The sequence below is a fragment of the Ochotona curzoniae genome, unplaced genomic scaffold (genome assembly GCF_017591425.1).
Source record: "Ochotona curzoniae isolate NIBS_2020 unplaced genomic scaffold, NIBS_Ocur_1.0 patch106, whole genome shotgun sequence".
NCBI lineage: Eukaryota > Metazoa > Chordata > Mammalia > Lagomorpha > Ochotonidae > Ochotona > Ochotona curzoniae.
In genome coordinates, this window is record NW_024466647.1 from 366,429 (window position 1) to 394,413 (window position 27,985).

Here is a 27,985-nt window from a genome sequence, read left to right on the forward strand (position 1 = left end):
TAAATAAAAGTTTTTTTTCCTTTAAAGCAGATAACTAAATGTTCTAGAGACAGTAGGCAAGCTCCCATGTCTAGAGATGCTGGAAGCAAATGGGACCCCAAGTGCCAGGACATATCTGAATTCATCACTTGTGCAGCTATGCTCACTAGTTGGTGGAAATAACTGGTATTTGGTGAATTTGCACGTGACACTTAGCTCCCTTTCACTGGTCACCCAGCTTAAGTGTCCTCAGTCCTGTGAGGCTGTGGACAGCTATGGCTCCTGCACCACAGGTTTCGTGTAAGGTTTGGTGTAAGGCTCAAAGTCATGCAGGTGGAGGTACTTTCAGGGCTTTATAAAGATGGTCATTGTTGCTGTCCTCACGTCTGGGCCTATTTCCCTCAACTGTGAGGGAGAAGGTTGGATTGGATCAGCCCTTGCTGTGTGTTAGAATCCTCTAGAGAAAATGTTTAGATTTTCAATTCTGACTCTGTTAGGTCAGACCTCAGACCAATGACGCAATCTCTATTACAAGTGCTCCAGGTGGCTCTCTGGGCCCAGCACGATGGCTCATTTGGCTAATCCCCTCTGCTGCAAGTGTTGGAATCCCATATAAACACCAGTTTGTGTCCTGGCTACTCCGCTTCCCATTTAGCTCCCTATTTGTGGCCAGGGAAAGCAAAGCAGGAGATAGGAGCTTCTTCTAGGTCTCCAAGGCAGGTGCAGGGTCCCAAGTCTTTGGACCATCCTCTACTGCTTTCCCAGGCCATAGCAGGGAGCTGGATTGGAAATGGAGCATCTGAAACATGAACAGACGCCCATATGGGGTCCCAGCGCTTGCAAGGTGAAGATGTAGCCATTGAGCCATAGCATATTTTAAAACTGTATTCAAGGGCCCGGCGCGGTGGCGCAAGTGGTTAAAGGTCCTCACCTTGCACGCCCGGGATCCCATATGGGCGCCGGTTCTAATCCCGGCAGCCCCGCTTCCCTTCCAGCTCCCTGCCTGTGGCCTGGGAAAGCAGTCGAGGACGGCGCAAAGCTTTGGGACCCTGAACCCGCGTGGGGGACCCGGAAGAGGCTCCTGGCTTCGGATCGGCATAGTATCGGCCCATTGCACTCACTTGGGGAGTGAATCATCGGACGGAAGATCTTCCTCTCTGTCTCTTCTCTGTGTATATCCGCCTTTCCAATAAAAAAATAATAAAAATAAATCTTTAAAAAAAAAAACTGTATTCAAAAAGCTAATTATCCCTTCCTGTACTGTATAGGTTGGAGTTTTATGGTTACCAGTAATCAAAGTAATCCATTGTCTTTTTTTCAGAAACAATAGCATTTAGTCATGAAAAATTAATCTTGTTATAGCAAGAACACTTAAATTCTGTGAGTATGATGTGCTGGTTAGCTGTCCTGGCCTCTGTTTAGCAAGCAGTGGTGAAATGATTGGTTTTTAATGGAATATTCAGACTGCAGGGTCAAAAAAGTATGGAAGAGGGCAAGAGGATGGAGGTAGACCAGTTAGAAACCTGCTAGCGATTAGGATGGAAAGAGGTACATGGATCTTAAGTGTATTTTTTAATATATATTTATTTATTTTACTTGAAAGTCAGAATTACAGAGAGATCTTCCATCTGTTGGTTTAGTTCTCAAATGGCTTCACTGGCCAGATCGGGACTGGTCCAAAGCCAGAAGCCAGGAGCTTCTTCCATATCTCCCACATGGGTGCAGGGGCCTAAACACTTTGACCACCCTTTACTGCCCTCCCAGGCATGTTAACAGGGAGCTAAATCGGAAATGGAGCAGCTGGGGCCAGAACCAGTGGTGCCCAGGTGGGATGCTGGCACTACAAGGATAGGGTTAGCTTGCTGTGCCACCATGGTGGCCCCTATTAGATATGTTTTTAAAAATGGAATGGTTGAGGTTGAGTGATGGGATTGTCTGGGGCAAGGGGAGAGGCAGGACTCTGATTGCCGAGTAGCATAAATGAATAATGGCTCCTGACAGGTCAAAGAAACATCAGAGGAATGTTGAGGTTGAGATCTAGAAGTTGTAGCTTTAATGTTGGACAAGTTAAGCTCAGTATCCTTTTGACACCTAAACAGGAGTATCCAGAAGGCAGTTGGAAATAGAGATACCATTCTGGATCTTGGAATAGAAGCCTAGAAGACAGCTGTGCTTTCCATGAAATGAACCTAGCCTCAGCATGGTTAGAGGCCAGATCACTCAAGTTCCCAGTCATGAACAGCTGGTCTCCTGGAAGAAAATGTGTTCTAGTTACGGGTCTTCTTTTATTGGATGTGGTGGCTAGTACATGTGTCACAGTTGGCAGAATTTTGGAGAGAAAAGGTTAGGATACTTAACATTGTTTCTCTGTTCATTCTTGGAATTTTCTAGGGGGCTAAGCTTATATAGAATGGCAAAGCTGTGCTTTCCTAACAGTTTTGCTTAATTAAAAGTTACCAGTAATAATAACCAGTCTATATTTTGTTCCCCCAACGTGGCAGACAGTACACTAACTGATTCATGTGCATCTTCATTTATTATTGAGTTTCATGAGGCTAGTACTATAATTTTCCTTAGTATATAGTGGATGAGGAAATAAAATGCCTCTTTAAGGCCACTTAGTAGCTTATAAATTAGACTGGAGCCCAAATAGCCTACTTTATTGCTTGATTTATCTGAGAGGCAGAACTCCTGCCTGCCTGTTTCCTCCTGAAATCTCCACTTCTGCTGGAGTTAGGCCATGCTGGGGCAAGGGGAAGTCCACCCTGTGGGTGGCAGGGACACAGGGCTCAGAGCTGTGTCCACTCCCAGGGTCTGCATCACAGGGAGCTGGAACTGGAAGGAGAGCCAGGACTCAAACTCAGGCGCTCCGATATGGGATGCAGGCATCCCATCCAGCAGCTTAAAAAAAAGTTTCAGTTAGTATAAAAGAACAGATTGCTTATATTTCATAAGGTAGAGTTCTAAGACGATATCATATTTTCCTCCTTCTCCTGCCCTCGATCTCTGACCCTCATTTCTGAGTCTGACTCTTAATCCACCCCAATGAATATTGCTTACTTTTTAAAACAACAGACTTTGTGTCAGAGCAGTTTTAGCTTTCATAGTAAAATTGAGTACCCCCATGTCCTGCACCCTGCATACACACACACATACCACATTATCACAATCCTGGTGCACAGTGGTGCATTTATTGGAATCAAGCATACAGCGACAAATTGTTACCCAAACTCCACGGACACCTATTGTCTGTCCTAGGAGACTTGACCGATGTTCCCTGATGTGTACTTATTATACAGATACCATAGCACAGAGTGGTCTCGCTGCTAGTAATTTGTGTGTTCCATCCGGTCATCCTTCTCTCTCCATAGTCTCTGCCAGCCTTGATCTCACTGTCTCTGGCTTGTCTCTTCTAAAATGCCATGCTCATATAAGTGGGTATTCGATTTTTTCTTAATTCCCTAACTTAACAAATTTCACAGGACATTCTTTTATTTTTATTATTAAAAATATTTTTATTTCTAAAACTTGAGGACATTTAGAGAAGAGAAAAATATGCAAAGTTGGACCCAACACGATAGCCTACCTGCTAAAGTCCTCACCTTGCACGCGCCGGGATCCCATAGGGGGCGCCAGTTCATGTCCCAGTGGACTTCTTTCCCATCCAGCTCCCTGCTTGTGTGCCTGGGAAAGCAGTGGAGGACGGCCCAAAGTCTTGGGACCCTGCACCCACGTAGGAGACCGGGAAGAAGTTCCTGGCTCCTGGCTTTGGATCGGCACAGCTCCAGCTGTTCCAGCTGCTTGGGGAGTGAATCATGGACAGAAGAATTTTCTCTCTATCTCCTCTTTGTATATCTGCCTTTCCAATAAAAATAAAATAAATCTTAAAAAAAAAAGATAATCATAGTACCGTTATTTTAAGGATAAGAAAAGGCATGAGATGAAGCATGAAAAGAAAAGGAAATAAATTCATAAAGAGTTTAGCTTCTCCTAACATGACCATTGTAAGATTCTATTTCAAATGCGCATTGGAACTTCATTTTGGAAAAGTGTCTTCGGAGGTCTGATCATTATCTTACACACAGACTTTATCGTTGTGTTATGAAGGAGAGAACACTTAGCCCCAAATTCAGAGAGATGTGCTGTGTCTGTAAGCGCCCGTTAACCCGAGCAAAGCCTGCAAGCTCTGAGGCCATTGGAGCACATTCGTCAGATCACGGTGAGGAAACCAAGGCTCGGAGAAATGGCGGCTCGCTTGAAATTCATCACCACTCTGCTACCTTAGTGTAATTAGTCTGGTACACAGCAGGCTTTCTCTCAACTGGAAAATGAAAATAAAGCTATGCACTGTCTCTAACCAAGGTTGGTTGAAAGGATGAAATAATGCGTTTGAATACCATACCGTGCTATCCAGTTACTATCATCGTTTCCTGTTTCCTTTGACCATCCTTCCTCTTCCTGCACCTCATCCATTTCCTAGAGGGGCTGGAGTGGTTTTCTGGAGCTTTCCACAGCCCCTCTCCTCCACTAACGGCGTCAGGATCACTGTGGGATGTGGGAGCTGCAGTGGATGAGATGGCTCCTGATTAAACTGCACTGGAAAAGTTTCTAAGAGATACAATTTGTACTTTTTAAAAATTGTTTTTATTTGAAAAGCAGAGTGACAGAGAGGTCTTCTAGCCACTGGTTCATTCATCAGGTGTCCAGGGCTGGGCTGATCTGAAACCAGAAGTTTCTTCTGGGTCTTCCACACGGGTACAGTGGCATAAACACTTGGGCCATCTTCCACTGCTTTCCTGGCCGTTACCAGGCAGTTGGATTGGAAGTGGAACAGCCGGAACATGAACTGGCACCTATTTTGGATGGTAGTGCCACAGGCAGAGGCCTCACCTGATACCAAAGATAGGTCTTTTGCATGGCATTCATGTAAGATATAATTCAGTCCTTTTAAAAATGTCACTATTTTTTAACTCCTGTTTTTTTCTCAGACACATGCCTTTTGGTGGTTTTGGTTGACTTCAAGACAGTAATATCGAATGACGAGATAACAGAACAGTGATGTGAACAAGCATTATCAAAGTTTGGGAAGCACATGTCAGAGTAGAGGTGCTAGCCAGACTGTCATCTCCCCTTCCCAGAATCAAAACTCTGAGAACTGACACTGTTACTAAGGTTTGGCAAGTGCCTGCACATTGAGTTAATGTTGAGTGCCAGCTATAAATGTTTTCTCTGGAATTGTCCCAATCCAGAATAGGAAATAAGAAATATGAACCCCAGCTATGCTGTTGAAGCTCAGGCCCTTAAGTCCTGGTTGAAGTTAGCCCTTTTCAGAAACATGACACAATTCCAAACAAACTTGGAAGCCATTAGCCACAGCTGGAGGCTCTTCTGCTTTATGCTTGAAATGCTGCCACCTTGCAGATAGGGTATGACAAGCGGCCAGCATCTGTGGACCGCCTCCTGAGAGAGGCAGTCAGAAGGAAACCTGCCAGCCCTGTGGCAACCCAAAGGAAAAATAAAAGCCTGTGGAAGGGGCGGGGCCAAGTTCCCACACAGGGCTTGGTCGGCGAGATGCTGGACTGCTGGGAAATGACATCTGACCCTTCTTGACCCTTAGGGAGTGGGTGACAGCATCAACTGCTGTGGGCTCTTCGTGTGACACAGTGAGATGTCTCTGATCCTGAGATCGTCACTTCAAGACTTTCCTGGTCTCTGAGCGGACCTGGCCTTGCTTTCGCTTTAGAGATTAGGCATGACTTCTGTGGGAGACCAGAGTTTCTGGAGGAGGGCAGTTGGAAGGCCGAGTGTGTGAGGGCACCAACAGCAAGCTGCCTTGTTCACCCCCCCGAGTTTGTTTTGTGGATTGTATTCATTATTTCCTTATTTGAAAGGCAGGGAAACAGAAGGATAAACAGGCATCTTCCATCTGCTGATTTCACTCCCCAAATGCCTACAAACAGCTAGTGCTTAGACCAGACCCCAGCCAGGAGCTGGGATCTCGGTCTGTAGGACCCAGCTAGAACCCAACCTGCTGCCTGCCAGGTTGCACGTTGGCAGGAAGCTGGAATTGGGAACAGTCAGGACTTGACCCCCGGCCCCGGATGTGGAATGTGGGGATTTTAGGATTTATCCCTCTGTGTTGTCCTCTGCTCTAATCTAAGATTCCCCCACTTTTTGGCTCCTTATACGTCTGCGTTGCTCTGAGCTCTGCTTTTTCATACATCTCGTAAACCTCCTTGAGCAGAATCCCTTGCTGTGCAATCTCAAGGGATTCTCTTCCACAGCGTGAGACCCAGGCTGCTCTGAGGCTTGAGAATATCTTGTCAGAAAGTTCCTGTAGCTGTCAGCCTTTCGCATCCTACACGTGCCTTCCTGCCAGCTGATGAGACATACCTGACACTCTGGCTTATTGGCCCTAAACGTATCTTTTGCTTTTTCCTAACTCTATATTCCCTTCCTTTTTATTTTTAGGATTTTCTCTTTTTAAAATTTTTATTTGAAAGTCAGGGTTACAAAGAGAAGGAAAACAAGGAAAAAAATCTATCCACTGGTTCACTTTCCCATGGCAGCAGCAACAGCCAGAACCAAGCTAAACTGAAGCCAGGAACCAGGAGTTTCTTCCAGGTCTCCCATGTGGGTGCAGAAACCCAGGGGCTTGAGTCAATCCTGTGCTGCTTTCCCAGGCCACAATCAGGGAGCTGAATCAAAAGTGAAGCAACCGGAACTCGGGCCAGTGCCCTCCCCCGCCCGCTGTAGTTATTAGCATCATTGTGATCTTCTTTGTTCATTTGTTGGGTAACATTCTGTTCAATTAAAAACATTTTTTTAAAGCAATTTTAAGTTCACCGTGAAATTGAGTCAACTATAAAGAGATTTTGTATAACTTCCCTGTTCCCACAAGTGCATAGCCTCTGTTACCAACATCCTGTATCAGAGAGATGCAGTTGTTACAACTGAGGAAGTTAACTGACACATTATAGTCCAAGGCTTACAGTAGGGTTTATTCTTGGTGCGGCACCCTCTGTGAGTTTGAACCAATGTGTGATAACACAGATATTTGTAGTTTCCTTGCCCTAAAAATCCTGTTTGTTCTACTCATCCTTCCGTTTTTCAGACCCTACTCTTCATGTTTGGGAAGCTCCCTTGTCCCCCATGGTTGCCACTAATTCCTCTTGCCCTCAGTTCTATAACATTTTATTTCTATTTTTACCATAGCCCCACACCAGTGGCTGTTAATTACATGTGTGCTTGGGCTATTTATGTTTGTAAGCCTTATGAGTTCCTCTTTCTTTTTCAACAATTTATTATTTGTCTTAAAGGCAGAATATTAGTGAAGAGAGAGTGGTGTCTCCCATACACTATCCCCCAGAGCCAGCATTAGGACAGCCCAAGGCCTGGATCCAGGAACTCCACCCTGGTTTCCTACACGGGTGGCAGTGCCTGAATACTTGGGTCATCACTCATTGACTTCTCAGGCACATTCATAGGAAGCTGGATTGGAAGCAGAGAATCTGGGACTAGCACTCTGCTAAGGATGCCTGCATTGCAAACAGCAGAGTTAACCCCCTGTGTTACAGTGCTGGTACTAGGCTCTGCTTCTCATGTTTGTTTTTGTTTATTTGAAAGGCAGAGAGAAAAAGAGATCCTCCATCTACATTTTCACTGCCCGAATGCCCACAGCAGCCAAAACTGCACAACTAGGGTGGGAGCCAGGAGCGCTGTCCTGGATGGCAGGGTCTCAAGTACTCAAGGCATCACGCATATCAACAGGAAACCAGATTGAAAGCGGTAGTGAAGCTCAATCCCAGGCTCTCTGACGTAAGTTGCAGGTAACCCAGATGGCAACCTAGGCCCATTGTAGCACAACACCCATCCCCGCTTTGAGTTCTTGAGGGCAGGAACTTCGTGTCTTATTTTGTACCCAAATCCATGGCCTCTGTTGTGTAGAATAGGACAGGTTCTGGAACTGATCCTGTCCATGCTTGAGTTTTCCTATCAGAGAAGAGACACCACGTGGCTGCTTTCAGTTCCAAGACCTTGTTCAAGACAAGCAGGACAACCTAGGAAGTGGCCACCTTGGCGTGTTAATAGACAGGTGGAGTAGAAGTTGCCAGGTGGGACACCTTCATCCCTCCTGCCTAGGTTGAAATCCTGGCTCCAGCTTCCTTCTGATGGAGACCCTGGGAGGCAGCAGGTGCTGGCGTGGGTCCTTAGGTTCCTGCCAGCTCCAAAGGAGGCTTAGGCATGGTTCTGAGCTCCCAGCTTCGGTGTAACAAAGTTCTACCCTATTTGGGCATTTGCAGAGTGAGCAGCTGATAATGGTAGTTCTCTTTCTCTCTGCCTTTCCAAGAAAAATAATAATAATAGGCCTGGATTCTTGTCCTACTTGGGGCAGAACCAAGAAGGAACTACCCCTTCCCGTCAATAATCTCTGGACTGCAGCAGCTGGCTTTAATTTGGGTGTTAAATCCTCTTTTGGCTCTGGAAAATCTTGATTTTTGAGGACTGGCTCTGGTTCCTGGGGTCTGCCTTTGTCACGCACATCCCTTCAGAAGGCGCCGCAGCCATAGCTGGAAGTGGCCACGAGAGGGCAGTAAAGAACCGTTGAGATGCAATCAACTTGCTCAAGGGTCTGAAGTTGGAAGTATTTCAGAGCAGAAAAAAGGCAGGGCTGCAGATTACTTCAGTTCTCCAACATCTTCCCAGCCTGAGACCTGGAAGCAGCAAGTTGGGCCAGGCCCATGGTGAGGCCCAAGTGGTGCCCCCAGATCTCTTTGCAACCTGTTTCTGATGCTTGGCTTCTCATAGAGAAGGCCTTTTCCATTTAAAATACAGTATATGGAGGAGTGTGAGCATTGCGGCTACTTATATATGTGTTACAGCTTTCACAATTTACAGAACATTTTTCACGTTTTCCCCTGCCTTTTTTTTTTTTCGTTTGTTTGCTTGTTTTTAAATCAGAATCTCCTATCTTAAAAGATAGAAAGAAGAGCTACTGTCATCATCCGTGTGTAAGGACACAGACTAGAAGCATGAAGTGACTTTTCAAAAACATACAGAGTTTGTGGTACAGCCACGTTTTAGATCTCAGCCTCCTAATCCAGACCCCTCGCCCATTCCTTCAGGTTTTTAGGTGCTGGTGTTTGAAAAGCAACGACTTCATCTGACCCATTTTGTCTGCCTGATGGTAGGTATTCCTTAATGCTTAGGGCTGTGGCTGTGTGAAGTCTATTCTTTGGCAGTTGGGCTCCGTGATGTAGTTCTTACCCTCCGTGATTCAGTATTTCTGATTTTAAGCTGTAGCCCTAGCAAAGTGGTGGCCCTGTATGATACCACTGGCTAAGCATCTGAACAAGAGGCGTGGCTCTCAGCCCAAGATCCATGCTTAATAGTGTAGGGAGAGCCCAAGAAACTTACAATTATTCTAACTGAAAAAAAAATATATGTTTTAAAAATCTTTTTCTGAAAGAGAAAGGAAGAGGGCCCAGTGTGTTAGCTTAGTGGCTAAAGTTCTCAACCTGCATGTGCCAGGATCCCATATGGGCACCAGTTCATGTCCTAGCTGTTCCATTTCCCATCCAGCACCCTGCTTGTGGCCTGGGAAAGCAGTCCAGGATGGCCTAAAATCTTGGACCTCTGTACCTGTGTGGAGGACCCAGAAGAAACTCCTGGCTCCTGGCTTTGGATCAGCTTTAGATCAGCTCTGGCCATTGCAGCCACTTGGGAAGTGAACCAGTAGATGGAGGATCTTTCTGTCTCTCCTTCTCTCTGCAAATCTGAGTTGCCAATAAAAATAAACAAATCTAAACAAAAAGAAAAAAAAGGAGGGTGGCCCAGCGCAGTAGCCTAGTAGCTAAAATCCTCACTTGCACGTGCTGGGATCCCATTTGGGTGCCAGTTCTAATCCCAGCTGCTCCACTTCCCATCCAGCTCCCTGCTTGTGGCCTGGGAAAGCAGTTGAGGATGGCCCAAAGCCTTGGGACCCTGCACCTGCATGGGAGACCTGGAGGAGGAAACTCCAAGCTCCTGGCTTTAGATCAGCTCAATTCCAGTGGCTGAAGCCGCTTGGAGAGTGAATCAATGGACAGAAGATCTTCCTCTCTGCCTCTCCTCCACTCTGTATATCTGACTTTCCAATAAAAATAAAATCTTGAAAAGAAAAAGAAAAAGGAAGAGAACCCTAAATTGTTGCAATGGCCGGTCAAAGCAAGGAGGCAGAACTGAATCTAGGTCCCCCAGGCTGCAGTTGGGGAAGTGGGGTTTAGCTCTTATTCCAGGCCCTAGCCATGCATGTATGTGCTGGTGTAGTACATTTCATTCAAAAGGTGTGAAAGTGCACTTGAGCACAGGTGGGGAGTGGATCAGAAGGACAAAATGGGGTTGGGGGAGAAGAGAGGTGGCACTTCGGGACCTCCCCACATCTTGGGAGCAGGGAGAGGGAGGACCTTTCCTAGTTTTAGAGGAGTAGCTGCTCACATGGTACCACCCTAGGTCCCAAGGAATGGAGGTGCATCCCACTCCAGGAAGGGGGCAATTGAATGGGCAGGTGAGAGAACACAATTATATGGGGGGTGGGGTGGGGCGGGGTGTGACTTCCACTCCAGCAGTCAGTCCTAGCCTAGCTGTCTCATTGCCTGTCAACATGGGTGGTAGGTCCCCAAGGACCAGAACCATCATAGCTGCCTCCCAGGGTTTGCAATAGCAGAAAGATAGCAAAGCTGGGATGTGAACTAACCCTTCTGATGGGGAATGCAGGTGTCTTAACCCGTGTCTTAGCCACTAGACCAATTGCCTGCCCCGAACATTTTTTCTGAAGTCAACACTAGTATCCTTCATGTCAGGAAAGTAAGCAAGAGGTTGAGAATGAAAATGGTTCATTTTAGTAGCTACACATGAATACATGTGTACATGAATATATGTATTACATTATATGTAACATGTAAAGCATATGTATTGTTGTTTAGAGTGAGTCCAATCTTAAAGTGAGTTTAAGAAAAGCATAAAGCGGATACTAGGATGGTGGTGTGCAACAAGGACTGTAGTGAGACGGGAAGATGTTACAAAACTAATTCGTCACAAAACCAATCTCAAGTGAGTCACATTGAAGCCATGTAACTCAAATTAGGCTGTTGGCCTTCACTGAGGCCGTTTCCTCATCAGTGAAGTTGGAAGGGAGTGTCTGCCCGCCTTAGCGCAAATGAGATTATGTGAGAGCTGGCTGAAGCCCGGAGTGCACTGCGCGAGTGTCTGCTGGTGCTGGCACCCCGCTTCCCCGAGCTTGCTGTCCACACCTGCGGTTGCCATCCTGCAGGGGGTGGAGGGGAGAGGAGGGCTGGAGAAGCCCTGGGATCAGTCTGGGAGCAAGTCCCAACTCATGTCACTGTTTGCTTTGTCATCCTGATTCAGTGACCTCATTCAAGGAAGGGAGGGAGCAGGAGAGCTGCTCGCTGCCAGGTACCAAGGAGGCTTCTGACATCTACTGTTTTCCTTGGCCCGAGAAACCCGGGCACCAGGCTGTGATTTGTAAGGTCTGAGCTAATCTTGGAATTGAAGAGCAGCACCTCCCACAGCTGGCCAGACTGCTTCTTGGGAGCTGTCCTGAACAAAGAAAGGGGTGGAGAGGGGCTGGAATGGGCATCCAACTCTGCTCCCTGGAGGAGCTCCAGCACCCAGGCCCTGCCCCTGAGTTCTCACCAGTCTTGCTCCTGCCTGCAAGGGTGCTAAGAAAGGGCCTGAGGCTGGGACAGTCCTTACCTTAGTCCCCATGGCACAGTCAACCTTCAGTGACCCCAGAGGCCATGTTTGATCACCCCAATACATCTCAGACATTCAATGCCTATTTCATGTGCATCTACTGTGTACCAGGCCGTGTGGGGTAATGAAGCAGCCACATGCGTCCAAAGGCCTGACAAAGACCCAAAAGAGCCACCTTTTTGCCTCCAAGACTCCTTTTATCATCCTTTTCCCACCTCTACTATAACTCAGGACTTCATTAAGTCTTAAATAAGTTATCTTGTTGGCCAAACAATTTGAATTCATTCATTATTCATGTCCAAGTTTTTGGTAAGTTGTATTTGCATGGCTGCAGAGAAGTACTCCTGATCAACACAAGATAAAAGCTGACATTCCTACCCTGTAGCAGTATCCAGTCAGAACAAAAGTAAAGAAATTTAACCACTATTATGCTTTAGCCTGGTTGGGCTTTTTTAAATGTAAAAGGTAGCCGGCAGAGTTGCTGGGGAGGCAGTTCAAGTGTCAGAAGCGGTGATGGTACAACAGTATTTTGAAGGAAGAACAAGAGAGTATTTCACAGACTTTGTAGATAGGAGGGATTAAAAGATCAGTTTGTGGTGGTGCAGGATTTTTTGAGATCTATGTGTAGTTTTCACATAATATGCATTCTCCTTGAACTTGAAGTCCCCACTACGTGTTCCTAGGCAGAGGGCCAGAGCAAACCAGGTGCTAGTCCCAACTCCTCCATCCCAGGGCTCATCGGCTCGATCAGGCTGAGGCTTGAAGTGACTGGGTGGGAGCCAGGGTTTGGAATGTAATTTGGGAAGTCTATGGGGGAACGTCCCAGGCTTTCCACCTCCTGGAGACACGGAGGCAGCAACCCCATGGGAGTCGCTCTGTTTCCCAAGAGCCAGAGGAGAAAACGGCTTGGCCAAGGACATGCCAAAGGCCTGCCCCAGAGCTGGCGGCCCAAGATGGGTCTCCCACCCTGTGCCCCACCCCTCCGCTCCAAGAGCGAAGCATTTATTTTCTGTGATTTTTTAAAAAAATTGGCCTCATCTCATAAATGTTCCCGCAGTCAGAACAGGCTGTGCCATGGCTGAAATAAACCTGCTGAACAAATAAACATGGCAGGCTGCAGAGCCAGGGACAGCGCTAACCCCGAGTCCCTAGCCAGGTCTGTGGGTTTCAGCAGTTCTCTCCCGAATCGGGGGCTCAGTCTCTTACCCAGGGAGGGTGAGAAGGGTGTGATTTTGGGGATCCCTTCCAGCTCTGTGATCTAAGCCAATTTACATAGGAAGACTGGAGAGTGGCCCAGCTTTTCCACTGTGTTGTGATGCTAAGAACTGGGATGGGGGAAGCAAACACGGTGGGCAAACACAGCAGCCGGAGCTCAGCAGTGTGTTTGTTCACTCATCAAATACTCGCCGAGTGGCCAGTCCCCTGTGTGCTGTGCTGCCTCTTGCCTGAAAGAACATACGGTTACCAGGTGGCCTGGCAGAGGAGAGATGTGATAGTCCTTTGTTTCTGTCATTCTTACCACCCAGATTGCCAATCCCCTTCCTCTTTCTTTTTAATTGAAAGACAGATTTATGGAGAGGATACAGAGAGAAAGGTCTTGCATTCACTGGTTCACTCTCCAAATGCCTGCAACCACTGGAGCTGAGCTGATGCCAAGCCAGGAGCCAAGAGCTTCCTCTGGGTCTTCCACACGGGTGCAGGGACCCAAGGACTTAGGCCTTCCTCCACTGCTTTTCCAGGCCGTAAGCATAGAGCTGGACAGGAAATAGAGCTATTAGAACTAGAACTGGCACCCATATGGGATGCTAGCACCACTAAGTGGAGGATTAGCCTGTTGAGCCATTGTGCTGGCCCTATTCCTTCTTGACCTTTATCTCATTTTAAGTGTCATTTTCCTGGGAAGAATTTCCCTGATAACCCCATACATACTAGCATCCTCCATGGTCTCCCAACTCCATCACCCTCACAGAATACACAGCTGCTTGTAATGATTTCACTGCCTGTCTCGTTGGTCTCTCATTTTCTACCCCTCTGTCTAGAGTCTCAACTTTATGGGAGTAAGAAATCTTTTATATCTGTCACTTTCTGGGACATATACTTGTAGCGTTTGTGAGTAAATTTCTGGCCTGCGCCAGATTTCTTACACAGACCGACTTAATCCTTCCAACAGCCTGAGAGTGGCAAATGTTATATGTAGTTCTGGAATGAAGAGTCAGGCACCAAGGGATGTAATATTTTTTCAGGGTTCTTTCCAGCATCACCCCTCCGAAGGGGCAGAGGACAGAAGGCTCTGAACCGGGCATCTGGCTTTCTTTTTTTGCTTTCTTTCTTTTTAAGAATTTCAGTTTGCCAAAAAGCTGCAAAACTGAGTACAAAGAACCCCCTGTGCTTCTCACTCGGGTTCACAGTTGCTGGCATCTTGCACGTTGGCCTTGACAGTCGCCCTTTGCGTGCTGCTGTGCGTGTTTATGTACCTGTTTTTGTTCCTTGAGTCATTCAAGAGGAAGCTGCAGACATTGCATCTCTTTACCTTTAAATATATCACAATTTTTGTTTTTAAAGATTTACTTATTGGGCCTAGTACGATAGCCTAGTGACTAAAATCCTCGCCTTGCATGCACTGGGATCCCATATGGGCTCTGGTTCGTGTCCCGGTGGACCTGCTTTCCATCCAGCTCCCTGCTTGTGGCCTGGGAAAGCAGTCAAGGATGGCCCAAAGCCTTGGGACCCTGCACCCACGTGGGAGACCTGGAAGAAGCTCCTCACTTTTGGCTTCAGATTGGCTCAGCTCCAGCCATTAAAACCACTTGGAGAGTGAACCAGTGGACAGAAAATCTTCCCCTCTATATATCTGACTTTCCAATAAAAATAAAATAAATCTTTTTTTAAAAAAATTTTTTATTTAGGGCCTGACGTGATGGCTCAGTGGCTAAATTCTTGCCTTGCAAGCACCAGGATCTCATATGTGTGCCAGTTCATGTCCTGGCTGTTCCACTTCCCATCCAGCTCAGTCAGGGACAACCCAACGCCTTAGGATCCTGCACCTGTGTGGGAGACCCGGAAGAGATTCCTGGTTCCTGGTTCCTGGTTCCTGGTTCCTGACTCTTGACTTGAGATCTACACTGCTCTACCATTATGGCTACTTGGGGAATGAACCAGTGGGCCGAAGATCTTAGTATCTCTCCTTCTCTCTGCAAATCTGACTTTCCAATGAATCTTTTATTTATTTATTGTTATTGTAAAGTCAGATTTGCTTAAAAAAAGATCTTCCATTGTCTGTTTCACTCTCTAAGTGGCCACAATGGCCATTGCTGAGCCAATCCAAAGTCAGGAGCTTCTTCTGGGTCTCCTATGTGGGTGCAGGGTCCCAAGGCATTGGTCCAATTTCCATCGCCCTCGCAGGCCACAAGCAGGGAGCTGGAAGGGAAGTGGAGAAAGGAATGCTCCAGAAGCGGATGTTGAGGCCCAGGGAGGCCCTCAGGGTCATCATCCAAGGGTCTGGCTTTACCCACAGCGCCGTGGCTGCAGGGGCAGTCCCCGGTAGGCAGTGGCCTTGGGATCTCCTGGCCCCATGCTGCTGCTGCCCACTTCAGCCCAGGTCACAGAGTTGGCCCCAGACAGTGACTCATCCCTTCCCTTTGCTGGGCATTGCTGTGTCTCCTCTGCTCAGAAAGGCAGGAAGCTGAACCCTGATCTTTCAGAAAGTCTTGGCAACAATAACCTTGATTAGAAGGGATTTTCCAGTTAACTCGGGAGAATTTCAGTTCACCAAAGGCTTAGTATTGTATTCTATTTCTTTGAAACATGGTAATCCATGTACTGGATGTGTTTACTGTAATTGTTCATCAGACAATTCAGTTAGGTAGGATTTGCCCCCCTTTAGGGTGAGCCATTGAACTATACTATTATCAGGTTTAATAAGCTCTGGGGAATAATTTAATAGGATCTTCCATTGTACAGATAAGGAAAGTGAGGTTCTAGACACGGGATATAGCTTGGCATTCCACAGTTCATTACTGGCATAACCAGCACTAGAAACCCCCAGTTCAAGGTGCTTTATGGCGCATGAAGAATGACTAGGAAGCAGGAAACCTCTATGTCCAGGTCTGCCTGAAGGCTGGGCTTGGCCTGCAGCTGTGTTTTGTTTGGCCAGCATAGTATTTTAAAAGCTGCAAAAATTAATGACAAATCTGAATTTGGTGTTTTTTCTTTTCTTTTTTTTTTTTTTTAATCTGGCTGTAGTGGGCCTGATGAGGATGAAGACCAGTGCTGAGGCCTAGATGTCATGTCCCAGCAGGAGCTGTCCTTGCACACCTGTCCTACCTTGCCCGTCACGTGACCTGCCTGGCCCCTGTTGACACTGGAATTTGGACTCCTTGCTTTCTAATCAAGGACACTGTTTGCTTTAAAAAAAAAAAAGAGAGAGACATAGAGAATGAGTGCTGAAGTGAGCCAGATGGGGAACTAGGGAAGGTAATGGGAAATCAGAAGTTAAATGTCAGCGTGCAGCCCTGGCAGCAGAACAGGGGCTGGAAAAGAGCTCTGAGAGTTTCTCATTTCTGTGAAACATGTGAGAAGTTAAAGCACAGGAGAGATGTCACTTGGCAAGATTGGCTGAATTGGCAGAGTAAACAGAACAGGCAGGATGTACTAACAGTTTATGCGATCGGGAAGTGCTGCCAGTGAGGTGGTCTTGACTCAAAAGTGAAACCTGTTTGGGTTTTTTTTTTGTTTTTATATTTGTTTTTGTTTTGTTTTGTTTTTTGAAAGGCTGGAGAGCCTGTGGGCAGAAAATTTAGCCAGAAGGCTACCACAGCTCTCCGAGCTGATGATCAAGGCTAGGCGAGCAGGGAAATGAAAGAGATGGAGGCCACTGGGACAGCCCAGGTGTAGACAAGATTTAGTGTTTGCAAAGAAGTGGAGTGAGGGAGACAGAAGAGAGATGAAATTGATGGAAACTTCATGTCTAGGTGACCAATGGGAGGGGTCACATCTTTTTTTTTTTTTAAGATTTGTTTAGTTTTATTAGAAAGGCAGATATACAGAGAGGAGGAGAGGCAGAGAGGAAGATTTTCCATCCGATAATTCACTCCCCAAGTGGCCTCAATGGCTGGAGCTGAGCCAATGCGAAGCCAGGAGCCAGGAGCTTCTTCCAGGTCTCCCACATAGGTGCAGGGTCCCAAGGCCTTGGGTCATCCTCAACTGCTTTCCCAGGCCACAAGCAGGGAACTGGATGGGAAAGAGGGCCACCAGGATAAGAACTGACACCCGTATGGGATCCCAGCATGTTCAAGGCGAGGACTTGAACTAGGCTATTGCATCAGGCCTGTGGTCATGTCTTAAACAGAGAAGAGAAGCCGGAAGGGAGAGTTGGTATATTATGTTTAGGGGAGAGAGGGGGCAGTGATAAGGAACTCAGGTGTGTAGAGTTTGGAACAACACCAGAGAAATGTAGAATTACTCAGTGGGCAGCTGGAACAGAGCAAAAGAGAGATGAGAGCTGGTAACCCAGAGAGAGTGGGAATCCCCCCAAACCACTGAGGTTCTCACCAAAAGGCAGAGACTGAGAGGGAAGGGCGAGGGCAGTGTGAGGAGTGCTGGAGAGCAGCCACGCTTTAGGAAAAATCACCAAAGTGGAAGAGGGGCCAGCAAGACCGGAGGAGAGCCAAGTTAGGGTGTTGCTGTAGGAGACCTCTCACAAGGCAGGACTAGGACACTAAGCAGAGGATGCCCTAGAGAACTTGGACAATCTGATAACCACGGGGTGGAGGCCTCTTTGTACATGGCAGGAAGAAGTCCACAGAGCCTTTTTGGACACCGGTGGAAAAAGCAGAGCTTCCTGAATCGTGATGAGACTGACATCAGAGGCTGGGCTCTGGATGCGTCACTATTCTAGAGACCTCATCTCACATCACGTCTCGACAGATTTGTCTGTTGTAGTCTATTCAGGCTGCAAAATGTTAGACTTCATCATTCAGAAACCCCAGAACCTTATTCTTCACAGTTCCGGAGGCTGGGAAGTCCAGGGTCCGAGTGGCAGAGGCTCTGGGGCCTACTGCAGAGCCAGTGCTCGCAGACGGTGCCTTGGATGTGCCCTTCACATGGCAGAAGGGGCCAGCGGGCTCCCTCAGCATCCTGCATAAGGGCCCTGATCCTATCCCAGATCACTTCCTAAAAACCCTACAGCCCCCCCCCCTTTTTTTTTTTTTAAGATTTACAGACAGAATTACAAAAAGAGAGAGATCTTCCGTCCATTGGTTTTCTCCCCAAATAGCCACAACAGCTAGGGTTTAAGCCAGGCCAAAGTTAGGAGCTTCTTCTGGGTCTCCCACATGTGTGCAGCGGTCCCAAGCACTTGCATCATCTTACACTGCTTTCCCAAGCACATTAGCAGGGAGTTGGATCAGAAGTGGATGAGCCTAGTCTTGAGCCAGCACCCAAATAGGATAATGGCATCCCAGGCAGGGATTTTGCCCATTATATTACAATGCCAGCCGCTAGGCCCACTTCTTACGACAACTGCCTTCAAAGTTAAATGTGGATTTTAGGTCGGCGTAACCAAAGCACTATCATTAGGGTACACACACTCACAAACACACACCCAATAAAACCAAAGCACTATCATTAGGGTACACACACAGACCCCCAATAACAGAGCCCTTTAGAGATGCTGCCCACTGTGGGGTGGCAGCAGACAAGGTATGACTGATACAAAAGAAATAACCTGGGTACCTCTCCCCCGCTCCACTCCTTCAGAGAAGTACATTTGTAAGCTGCCTCCTTTGGCACAGCTGCTTTGAGTCAAGGGCAGACACTTTGTTAATTAGCTGCCTTGAGAAAACTGCCAACTGGTGGTGAATTTGAACCCAGACCTTCTGGAATCCAGACACAGCATCCTTTGCTCTGTCCGAAGCCAGGAAGAACCGGATGCAGGCCACAACCTGAGCTCCATCTTCCCACTTGGGGTGAAATGCAAGCCCATACCAAGAGGTTTTGAGGAGGAAAGGGGAGAAGGAAGGGAACAGTGAATCTAACTGAGATGAAGCTGTTGGAGGAGGCAGATCAACTGAAGCTCTAAACCCCTAGGCGTGAAGACCTAACTTTAGCAGGTGCACAAACCTGAAATTAAAAAAGAATTGTAGCACTCGTGTGCATGTGTGTAGGGGGTTGCTATGGACATTTTGAGGGGACAAGGTGTATAGCCTTCATCCTAGCATCAGAGGGGCCTTCACGTTAAAAAAAAAAAGTTGGAAACCACGGATTTGGAAACATCCAATCCCCTAATTGGATGCAGGACAATGCTACGATTTATACGGTTCCCTGTCAGATTTTTATTGTTCTTGTTGTTTTATAATCTGCATCTAGAAATCAGCCCTGATGGGAGGCGGAATTCCCTCCTAAAAATCTATTTTAAGGCGGGCGGGGCTGAGCTGCTCTCACAGGCGCCCCAGCACAACGCGGCCCATGGGTGCCCGTGCCCCAGGGCGATTGGGCGGGCGCCGGGGGCTGCGGGCGTGCGGCGGATGTCATGGCTTACCTCAGAGCCCGATTTAGAAGCTAAAAAAAAAAAAAAAATCTCAGCAGGAAATAATGTGGGGCCTAAAATAGCAGCATCAACTGGGAGAGAGGCTGGGGAGTGGGTGGCATTTAAGACTCCTGCCGCTTTCCCCAGCGGCCCTTGACGAACCCGGCAGAAAAGGACAAAAAGGCCAGAGCCTGCGCGTCTGCGGGGGGAGGAGGCTGACAGCCACCTGCGGCGCCAGTCCCAAGCCCTCAAGGTTCTACTCTCTGCCCCTCTCCCCTGCGCTTCTCCCTCCTTCCCTGTCATCCGCCCTCACTGCTCTCGCTCCTGTCCTCTCTTTCCTCCTCCGTACCTTGCCCACTGCAGCCCCTCCATTTGTCCCTTGACCAGCTCCTGCCCCTGTGCTATAAGCTGCCAGGAGGCCCTGGGTGCCCATCCATTGGAAGGTCAGCTGGCCGCTGCGGGGCCACAGTAACTACCCCCACTCCTCCCATCTCCTCCTGCTGAGTCTAGAAGAGCCTGATGTCTGAGCAGAGGCCACTGGAGCAGCAATTCCTTTTGCTGGGCAGCTGCCCTGCCACCTTCTCGCTGGCAGGGACCACCCTCAGTCTGAGTGCCCCTGGGGCAGGCACTCTGCTGCTCATACAGGCAGGGCAAGCCGCGGTGCACCCAGCTGCTAGCTGCTCACTGAGCAGGCTGTGCAGGTCCCTTCATCCCATCCTTATACCCTCCAGCTAAGTGCTGCTATTATTCGTATTTTACATATGGTGAGACTGTGATGCAAACAAACGAATTAACTTGGGCATGTTTGTAGAGTCAGTTGGTGCAAGAGCCAGCATTTGGGCTCAAGCAGTCCAACAGCAGCATTCCTGCTATTATTGAACTTAAAAAGGCTACCCAGAGTGATGCTCCTCAACTTGAACTTGAACTTGAACTAAGCCTCTTAGCTTAAGGCTCTGCTACTTGGATTTTCTTTCTGAAAAGTGATTTTTTTTCCTTTTTTTTTATTTCTGAAAATAAGTATGAAGCATTACATATGCTTAGAAATTTCAGTTTTTGAAAAAAATCCCATATTCTTATTTTTACTTCTCTGGGTGTTTTTCCCCCCAGCTGTTGCTCTACTGAAAACAAGCTCTTTCATTTTTTGCCAGTTTCAAATGCTGTGCGTCCTCATTACCATCTGGAATGGAGCAGGCATCCATTTGTGCTCAAGTGCACTGCCCACACACATATGTGCTCCGCTACTTCCCTCCTGCCTCACGCCTGTGTGGCTCTGAGGTTAATGGCTTGTGATTTGCCAAACGATCCAGGAGAGGTATATGGCTAATGTGGCATCACGCAAACTTTATTCTTTGAAGGTTGGATGTTACTGGGATAAGTGATAAGAAATGGGAGCTAAGATTGTGGTTAGGGGGCCTGGTGCGGTACCCTAATGGCTGAAGTCCTCACCACGATCCCCTATGGGCACAGGTTTTAATCCCAGCAGCCCCCACTTCCCATCCAGCTCCCTGCCTGTGGCCTGGGAAAACAGTCGAGGACAACTCAAAGCCTTGGACCCTGTACCCACTTGGGAGACCAGGAGGAGCTCCTGGGTCCTGGCTTCAGCTCAGCTCTAGCTTTTGCAGCCACTTGGGGAGTGAACCATCGGATGGAAGATCTTCCTCTCTGTCTCTCCTCCTCTCTGTATATCTGACTTTCCAATAAAAATAAATACATCTTAAAAAAAATTGTGGTTGGGGCGTTGGCATCTCCACAGACTGAAAGAAAATATTAAATTGAAAGATATGTACTTACCATGATTTAATAACTCACTATATGCACTTTCAGCTTTACAGAAATGATCTGCAAATAACACACCAACCCTGTGACGTTATCACTGTTACCGTTCGGCATTTGACCGAGCTCAAGGTCACGTGAGGCTTAGACACAGGATTCCAATGCAATTAACCAGCCACGAACTGCAAGTAAAAATGGGGCACTGTTTTTTGCATGTTTTCTCCAAAAGGGAAATCTCTTTGTCATTTTTCTAATTATAAACCTCATCCAGTGGGCGGGAGTTAAGCTGCCACTTGGGTCACCCACATGTCATCGTGGAGGGCCTGCGCTCAGGCTCTGGTCTGCGTCCCAGCTCCTTGCTGATGCGTCGCCTGGGAGACGGTGGATGGTGCTCGGGTCACTGGGTCCCTGTGGAGCACAGGGTCCTGGCCCAGCCCCAGCCATGGTGGCATTTGGGGAGGGAGCGAAGCAGTGGGAAGAGAGCTGTCACTCTGTTTTTCTTTTTTTTTTTTTAATGATTGTGTTTTAATAATGCTCATTGTGAGAACTACAATGACAGAAAAATATATTTTAAAAAAAGTCTGTCCTCTTTATCCCCCCACTTCATAGGCTTTTTTTTTTTTTTTTTTTTTTTTTTTAATGCAGAGATAGAGATCTTCCATTTACTGAGTCGCTCTCTCAGTGAGGTTTCACCAGGCTTAAGGCAGGAGCTGGGAATTCAGCCCAGGTCTTCCATGTGGGAAATGGGATCCCAACTGCCTGAACCATCATCCACTGTCTCCCTGGAGGCGCTTCGGTAGGAAGCTGGATGGGGAGCAGAGCTGGGGCTCGGACCCGGACACTCCCACTTGAGGCCAGGTGCCTCAAGTAGCATCATAACCACTGTGCCAGAAGCACCACCCCAATTCAGAGCCTTCCACACATACCTTTTCAGATACGTGGTTTCACACCATCATGTTCTTCAGTGGATATTCTGGCACATGTAGGTGCATTCCAGGTGATCATTTCCGTGATTCTAGCAAAGGCAGTGGGGGGTCAGAAGATAGCAGCGTTTACAGTGTGGTCACATGTTGGGGTGGACAAGTTATTATTTAAACCACTGTGTATAACAAAAGGTCAGGATGAAGTGGAAGTAGACTGTTATATTGCTGGTGACAGTTTTGTTAGTTCATTCTTAAATCAATTTATTAACATATATTGAAAGACTTAAAAAATGTTCACCCCTGTTACCTTACAACACCACTTACTATCTGTCCCAAGGACATTAGTAGATGAAAATGCAATATGCAGCTTCTGAAGTGTCTAAAATTTGGGCATAGCTTTATAGTCCTTCAATAAGGGACTGTTTAAATAACTTATGGAAAAAGAAAAGCATATCTTTGCTAGAATATCATATAGTTATGAAAATCTAATAAAAATTCTTAGACTATAAAGCCAAATTTAAAAAGCAATAGACAAAATTACTTATACCATGTGATTACAATTTATAGAAAAGGAAGTTATAAAGAGATACTAACAAAATGATGTCAGTGATATTAGTGTTTTGGGATTAATGTGTTTTTCTTTTCCATTTTTTCTGTAGTGTGGTTTGTTTTTATAGTAAAAACTGCACTTGTTTAAAGACTGGAACAGGTGGAACTTAACAGCAGACCTGCTTCCTTTCTGCTCTCTGGATTAGAGTTCTGCTTCTATAGTGTGAAGCAGGTAGACCAGATGTAGATGACTTCCACCAGCTCCCCATAGTGATGTGATGTTGTTTCTGATTCATTCAGGTGTTGTTTTTTGTTACTGATTAAGCATGAAAACTCAGTTATCACATTGAAAATGCAGCACATTAGAATCTGTTCTGTAACCGTTAGTGGAGGCTCTGCCTATTTGTGTCAAAGTATATCCAAGTTCATTCATAGAGGAAAAGCGAAGGTCTGAATTTGTCTTCCTAGATATACCCTTTAGTCTCAGCATCCCCACTTGCCCCCAGGCTTGGCAGGCCTGGGACTGTGAGCTTGTTGCTGTAACTTCTTGGCTTGTCTGCACTTTGAAGGGTTGCACACTAGACTGGTTTCGAAGGGTCGGGACACTGATGGCCAGTGAGGCTCTCCCTGCCATGGCTGCAGGGCTGGGTATGGCTGCAAACAGTGTCTTCTGCCAGTTGGAAGGCTCCTTGGAGCCCGGGACTGGTACCTGAACAGTGAATGAATATGTTAGGGAGGGTGTGGGAGAGCACCTGTCACATGGCAGATCCAATAGGATTTCACAAACTCTGAAAAAGGCAAGCACTTGGGAGCAGCATGTTGTAAAGTCATTTGGGGGATGCTGCTGTGCTGGCACGGCCTTCGTCAGAGCCCCAACAGGGGCTGAGTGGGTTCTGACTCAGCTGCCTTGCTCACTGCTTTGCCGACACTGTGCTCTGGGAACGTCCTTTGGATCATTTCAGCTCAGCTGCATGTGGAGGAGGGTGAGATCTGGGCCAGTCCCTCAGGATGACTCACTTGGTTGAGCTGGAAGGAAGGGGCCAAGGTTCCACTTTGCTACAACCCCACATCACCACCCCTACCTCCCCAGTGTTCTCAGACCTAATGAGTAGGTCATGATTGCTCCAGTAATGGCTCTACCTCACCAGTGCTCCCCCCACCCACACTTCCTGGGCCACTTGTCCATCATTTCCCTGGTTGCTGCGCATGGCCGTCTCCTAGCTGCTGTGGATACCAAAGAGCAGCTTCTGAAGAACCTCACAGGGCTTATCCAGACCACTTGTCATTCTCTTCACCTCTTGGTGAAATTGAGACCCCAGGAAGCCTAGCAGAGCTATGAACACAACCATTCTTAGAGAAGGACCTGGAGGCTCCACAAGACACAGGAGTGAGAATCAAGATGGCAGAATAGGGTAAGGACACGTTTAAATGGAGAAACATTTAATCAGGATGAAGCAGAGAGGACACATTCCAGGAAATAGGAGAGGACAGAACAACAGCAGAGGGGTACCCAGAGACTGACAACACAGGAAAGCAGTGGACATAACAGTATGGTGTTGTGACTTGTGAAACTTCAGCAGCATTCAGCTAATGGTGATCTGAACTCCACCAGCAACAAGGGGAAAAGGAACATTCACTAGGAACCCCAGAGGTGAACCCAGACCAAGAACTGTCTGTCCTGCTGGTCCATTTGACTTGACTGTGAGCAGACAGAACAGCAGATCCCAGACAGGCAGTGCGAGAACAGGGTGGATTTCACATCCCAGTCCACCCCCGAGAGCTATTTCGGGCGCCATTTTACTTAAGGAGACAAAAGCAAGGGAAAGGACTGAGCATATGCTGAGCTGGGAGTGAACTCATTTCTGACTCAGTGAACTGCATCAACGTGGCATTCTACAGGTTCCACCCAAGACAGGTCTGGGTAGCCCTCAGACCTGACAGCCAGCAGATCAAGAACTGTAGTAGTGGTACGTCAGGCGCCATTTTGTACACTGTGGCAAAAGCTTTAGGACTGCAGGGACAACAGTGAACTGTGCATGTGCTGAGCTCGCAAGAACTCACTGAGTTCATGGATTGCACTGGTCCCACAGGAAAATAATACCAACTGTGGCATTGTACGGGTCAAAATAGGTCTGTGTGGCACCCAGACCTAACATCCAACAGGTTCCAGCAAGATCAGTGCCACCAACAACCTAGCTATATAGGACACCTGGTGTCTCCCTAATCCTGGGACCTGCTCCAACTGAAAGTGGAAGAAAGGTTGTACAGACAATAGTGCAGCCTCAGCACGGTATCACAGGAGGTGGAGATTGGTGAGCCAAGAGTTGGGGCTACGGAATTCTTTGTGGTGGCAGGGGGTGGCAGAAATTGGGGCAGGGATAAGGGAAATACCAGGAGCCTATGGAACTGTATCATAAAATAATAATAATAAAAAATATAAAATATACAAAAAAAAAAGACACAGGAGTGCCTTGGCATGGGGTACCAAGGACCGAGGACTTGCCACCAAAATGGCAGGACTGCTCAAGGGCTGCCTGCAGGGGATGTGGTTGACGGTGGGCTGGGGAAGAGGGACAGCACTGGCCAATTGGTGACCTGCCAAGAAATGTGGCTGAAGGGAGCAGACAGAGGCAGGCCATTTGACTTTATCCCGAGACCAAGAGGATGCCATGGAGGGTCCTAAGTAATGGAGTGACAAGGTCAGATGGGGGTTTAGAAACTTGCTGCTGAATGTGGTGCAATCAGTGGCTGGACCAGGGCTGTGGGAGGAGCTATCTCCACAGTCCATATGAGGAGGAGGTGCTTATGCAGCAGTGGAGGGGTGTGCTGGGGGAAGGAGGGCAATGATGAGAGAGGAAGGGGCAGTGCCCAGAACTGTTCAGGAGGAGGGACACCTTAGGATGGTGTCCAGTTGGCACCGAGTGAAGAGAAAAGCTGTCACTCTGGGATAAATGGCATAGGTCTAACTGAGTGTAAATGAGGCCACAGTACTACATGGGGGAGCAGCCATGTATAGATGTGACTGGAGTGGGGTAGGGTGAGATGATGCAGGGCAGGACAGTCACAAGCGACAGTGCCCCTGAAGAGCTGAGCCCACAACCTTTACTGCAGCCTCCTAAGAGAAGGGCATTTTAAAGCAGCCCTGGTGCCCAGGAGGGCCTGGGATAGGATGGGTGACTCACCTCCTGCAGCTCCAGGGTGCGATGCGCTGAAGGCATTCTGGGTCTTCCCTCCATGGTGCCTCCTTTCCCCTGTTCACCCAGGGCTGGGCATGTGGGTCACGCCAGAGCACACAGCCTCAGCAAGCAGCCAAGACCAGGCCTCGCAGGAGCGTGCCTGTGCGGTGCAGCTGCATGTGGCTTCTTGAGCCCCCTTCAGCCCTGGGGGTTTGCAAAGGGGGTAGACTTTCCAGAGCTGGCAAATAGAAAAAAACATGAGACTCAACTAGGTGAAATTTGCATTTCAGATAAAACAAGAATAATTTTGTGTAAGTATATCCCAAATATTCCATGGATGGTAGTTATATTTTAAAAATATATATTTTTAAAACTTTTTTGCAAGAAAAAAAAAGTATTTTTGTCTATCTGAAATTCAGATGTAACCAGGTATGTGCCCTAGGTTTTTTTTAAATTTATTTTATATTTAATGGAAAGTCAGATATACAGACAGAAGGACAGAGAGGAAGATTTTCTATCCGATGATTCACTCCCCAAGCAGCCATCACAGCCAGAATTGTGCCAATGCAAAACCAGGAGTCAGAAACTTCTTCCGGGTCTCCCACGTGGATACAGGGTCTCAATGCTTTGGGCCATCCTCCACTATTTTCCCTGACCACAGGCAGGGAATTGGATGGGAACTGGGGCCACCAGGTTTAGAACCGGTACCAATATGGGATCCTGGTGTGTGCAAGGTGAGGACTTTAGCCACAAGGCTACCATGCTGGGCCCATGCCTTAGATTTTTATTTGCTATATTTGGCACTCTGGGTAGGGGTAGCTTGCTGTGGCTGCACACCAGGGCCTTGGGAGCTCTTCCTTTGTTTGGGGTCATGGAAGAACCAACCTCTGCATCCCACACCTGCCCTGAGACCTTAAGTGGGGCTCAGGGCCCCATGGCAAGGCCAACCCTGTCCCTGCTGGCCCCAACTTCTGGCTCAGTCCAGTGGACATCAAACTCAGGCTGCTGCTTCCTCCACATACTGGGGGATGGATAGGAAGCTTCATGTTGTGTTAGTTGGCCTAACCTAAGAAGGGACCAAGACTCGTCCTCTAGCCAGCAACCTCTGTGACAGTGTCAAACCTGGAGCCTGTGCTGAGGGCCCTGCACTAAAGGACTCTAGGAAGAGGAGACTGTGCTCTTGTTCAAGGCAAGGGACGGGGCAGAGCCTTGTTTGTTGGGAAGCCTGCTGTTGGAAAACTGTAGCGCCACTGCGCTGATGCCCTGGCATTCAGGGAGCTTTCCTAGCGTTTGATCTTGTCTGATCTTTGCCAATTGGGGGTCAGATGAGCAGAGATGGTGTTCTCGGCTGTTCACTATTCCCTTCTTGATGAGAAAACAGCAGTTGTGGGGCAAGTCTTTGCCTGTGGCCTTGCATCCTGGTTCAGAGAGGGGTGATGGCTAGTATGGAACTTCAGGGGAGCCACAGTTGATGCTGTGGGTGAAGGTCCCATTTCCACAAAGGGGACAGGCCTCAAGTCTGGCTTTAAGAACCAGGTTCATGGGCCCAGCATGATAGCCTAGTGTTTAAAGCCTTACCGTGCATGTGCTGGGATCCCATGTGGGCACCAGTTTGTGTCCCAGCTGCCCCATTTCCCATCCAGCTCCCTGCCTGTGGCCTGGGAAAGCAATGAAGGACAGCCCAAAGCCTTGGGACCCTGCACCAGTGTGGGAGACCCAGAAGAAGCTCCTGGTTTCAGATCAGCTCAGCTCCAGCCTTTGTAGCCACTTGGAGAGTGAACCAGCAGATGGAAGATCTTTCTGTCTCTCCTCTCTATAGATCTGACTTTCCTAAATAAGTAAAGTAAATATTGGAGGGAAAATGAACCAGGTTCAGAAGTCTGCCCCCCCTGCCCAGATCATAAGCAAAGAACAGGGGCTGCTTCCCACCCCGGGTAGAGGAAGGCCTCCACAGGTCACGGCTTCTCCCCAGTCCCTCCCAGATATGGAATGAGTAGTGTAATCTTGATGAGCATCTGCTAGGGTACAAAACAGGTGCAGTGAGTGCTGTGGTTGGGAACTAGGAGTACCTAAGAGAAAAGCCTGGGGCACTAACTGCCAGGACACCACTCTGCATACGAAGACAGCAGTAAGACAAACACGTGCAGACAGATAAAGCACTATTGCTTGTCTGTGGACTCTTTTGACCCTGGTTAATACAATGCAAAACTCAGTCCCTTTGCAAGCCTCCAGAATAAAGTCTTTTCCTGCCAACAATGAGGATACATGGGCCAATCTTGCTGTCCAAGTTAGATCAACCAAAAGGC

General features: G+C 47.7%; 1 protein-coding gene across 2 annotated transcripts in view; it reads left to right on the forward strand.

Moving 5' to 3' along the window:
* LOC121166279 (kanadaptin-like) overlaps positions 1-21,486 on the forward strand; it is a 57,027-nt gene extending 35,541 nt beyond the window's left edge. The window contains exon 15 of one of the 2 annotated variants that reach the window (XR_005885382.1): positions 21,091-21,188. Coding sequence is in view for 1 of the 2 variants with exons in the window: in XM_040995405.1 (XP_040851339.1) it covers positions 21,091-21,107 (17 nt within the window). In the remaining variant the exon portion in view is untranslated. Of the gene's footprint in view, positions 1-21,090 lie in introns of both variants that reach the window. The other variant, XM_040995405.1, reaches the window with a different exon arrangement.
* The last annotated feature ends 6,499 nt before the right edge of the window (positions 21,487-27,985 follow it).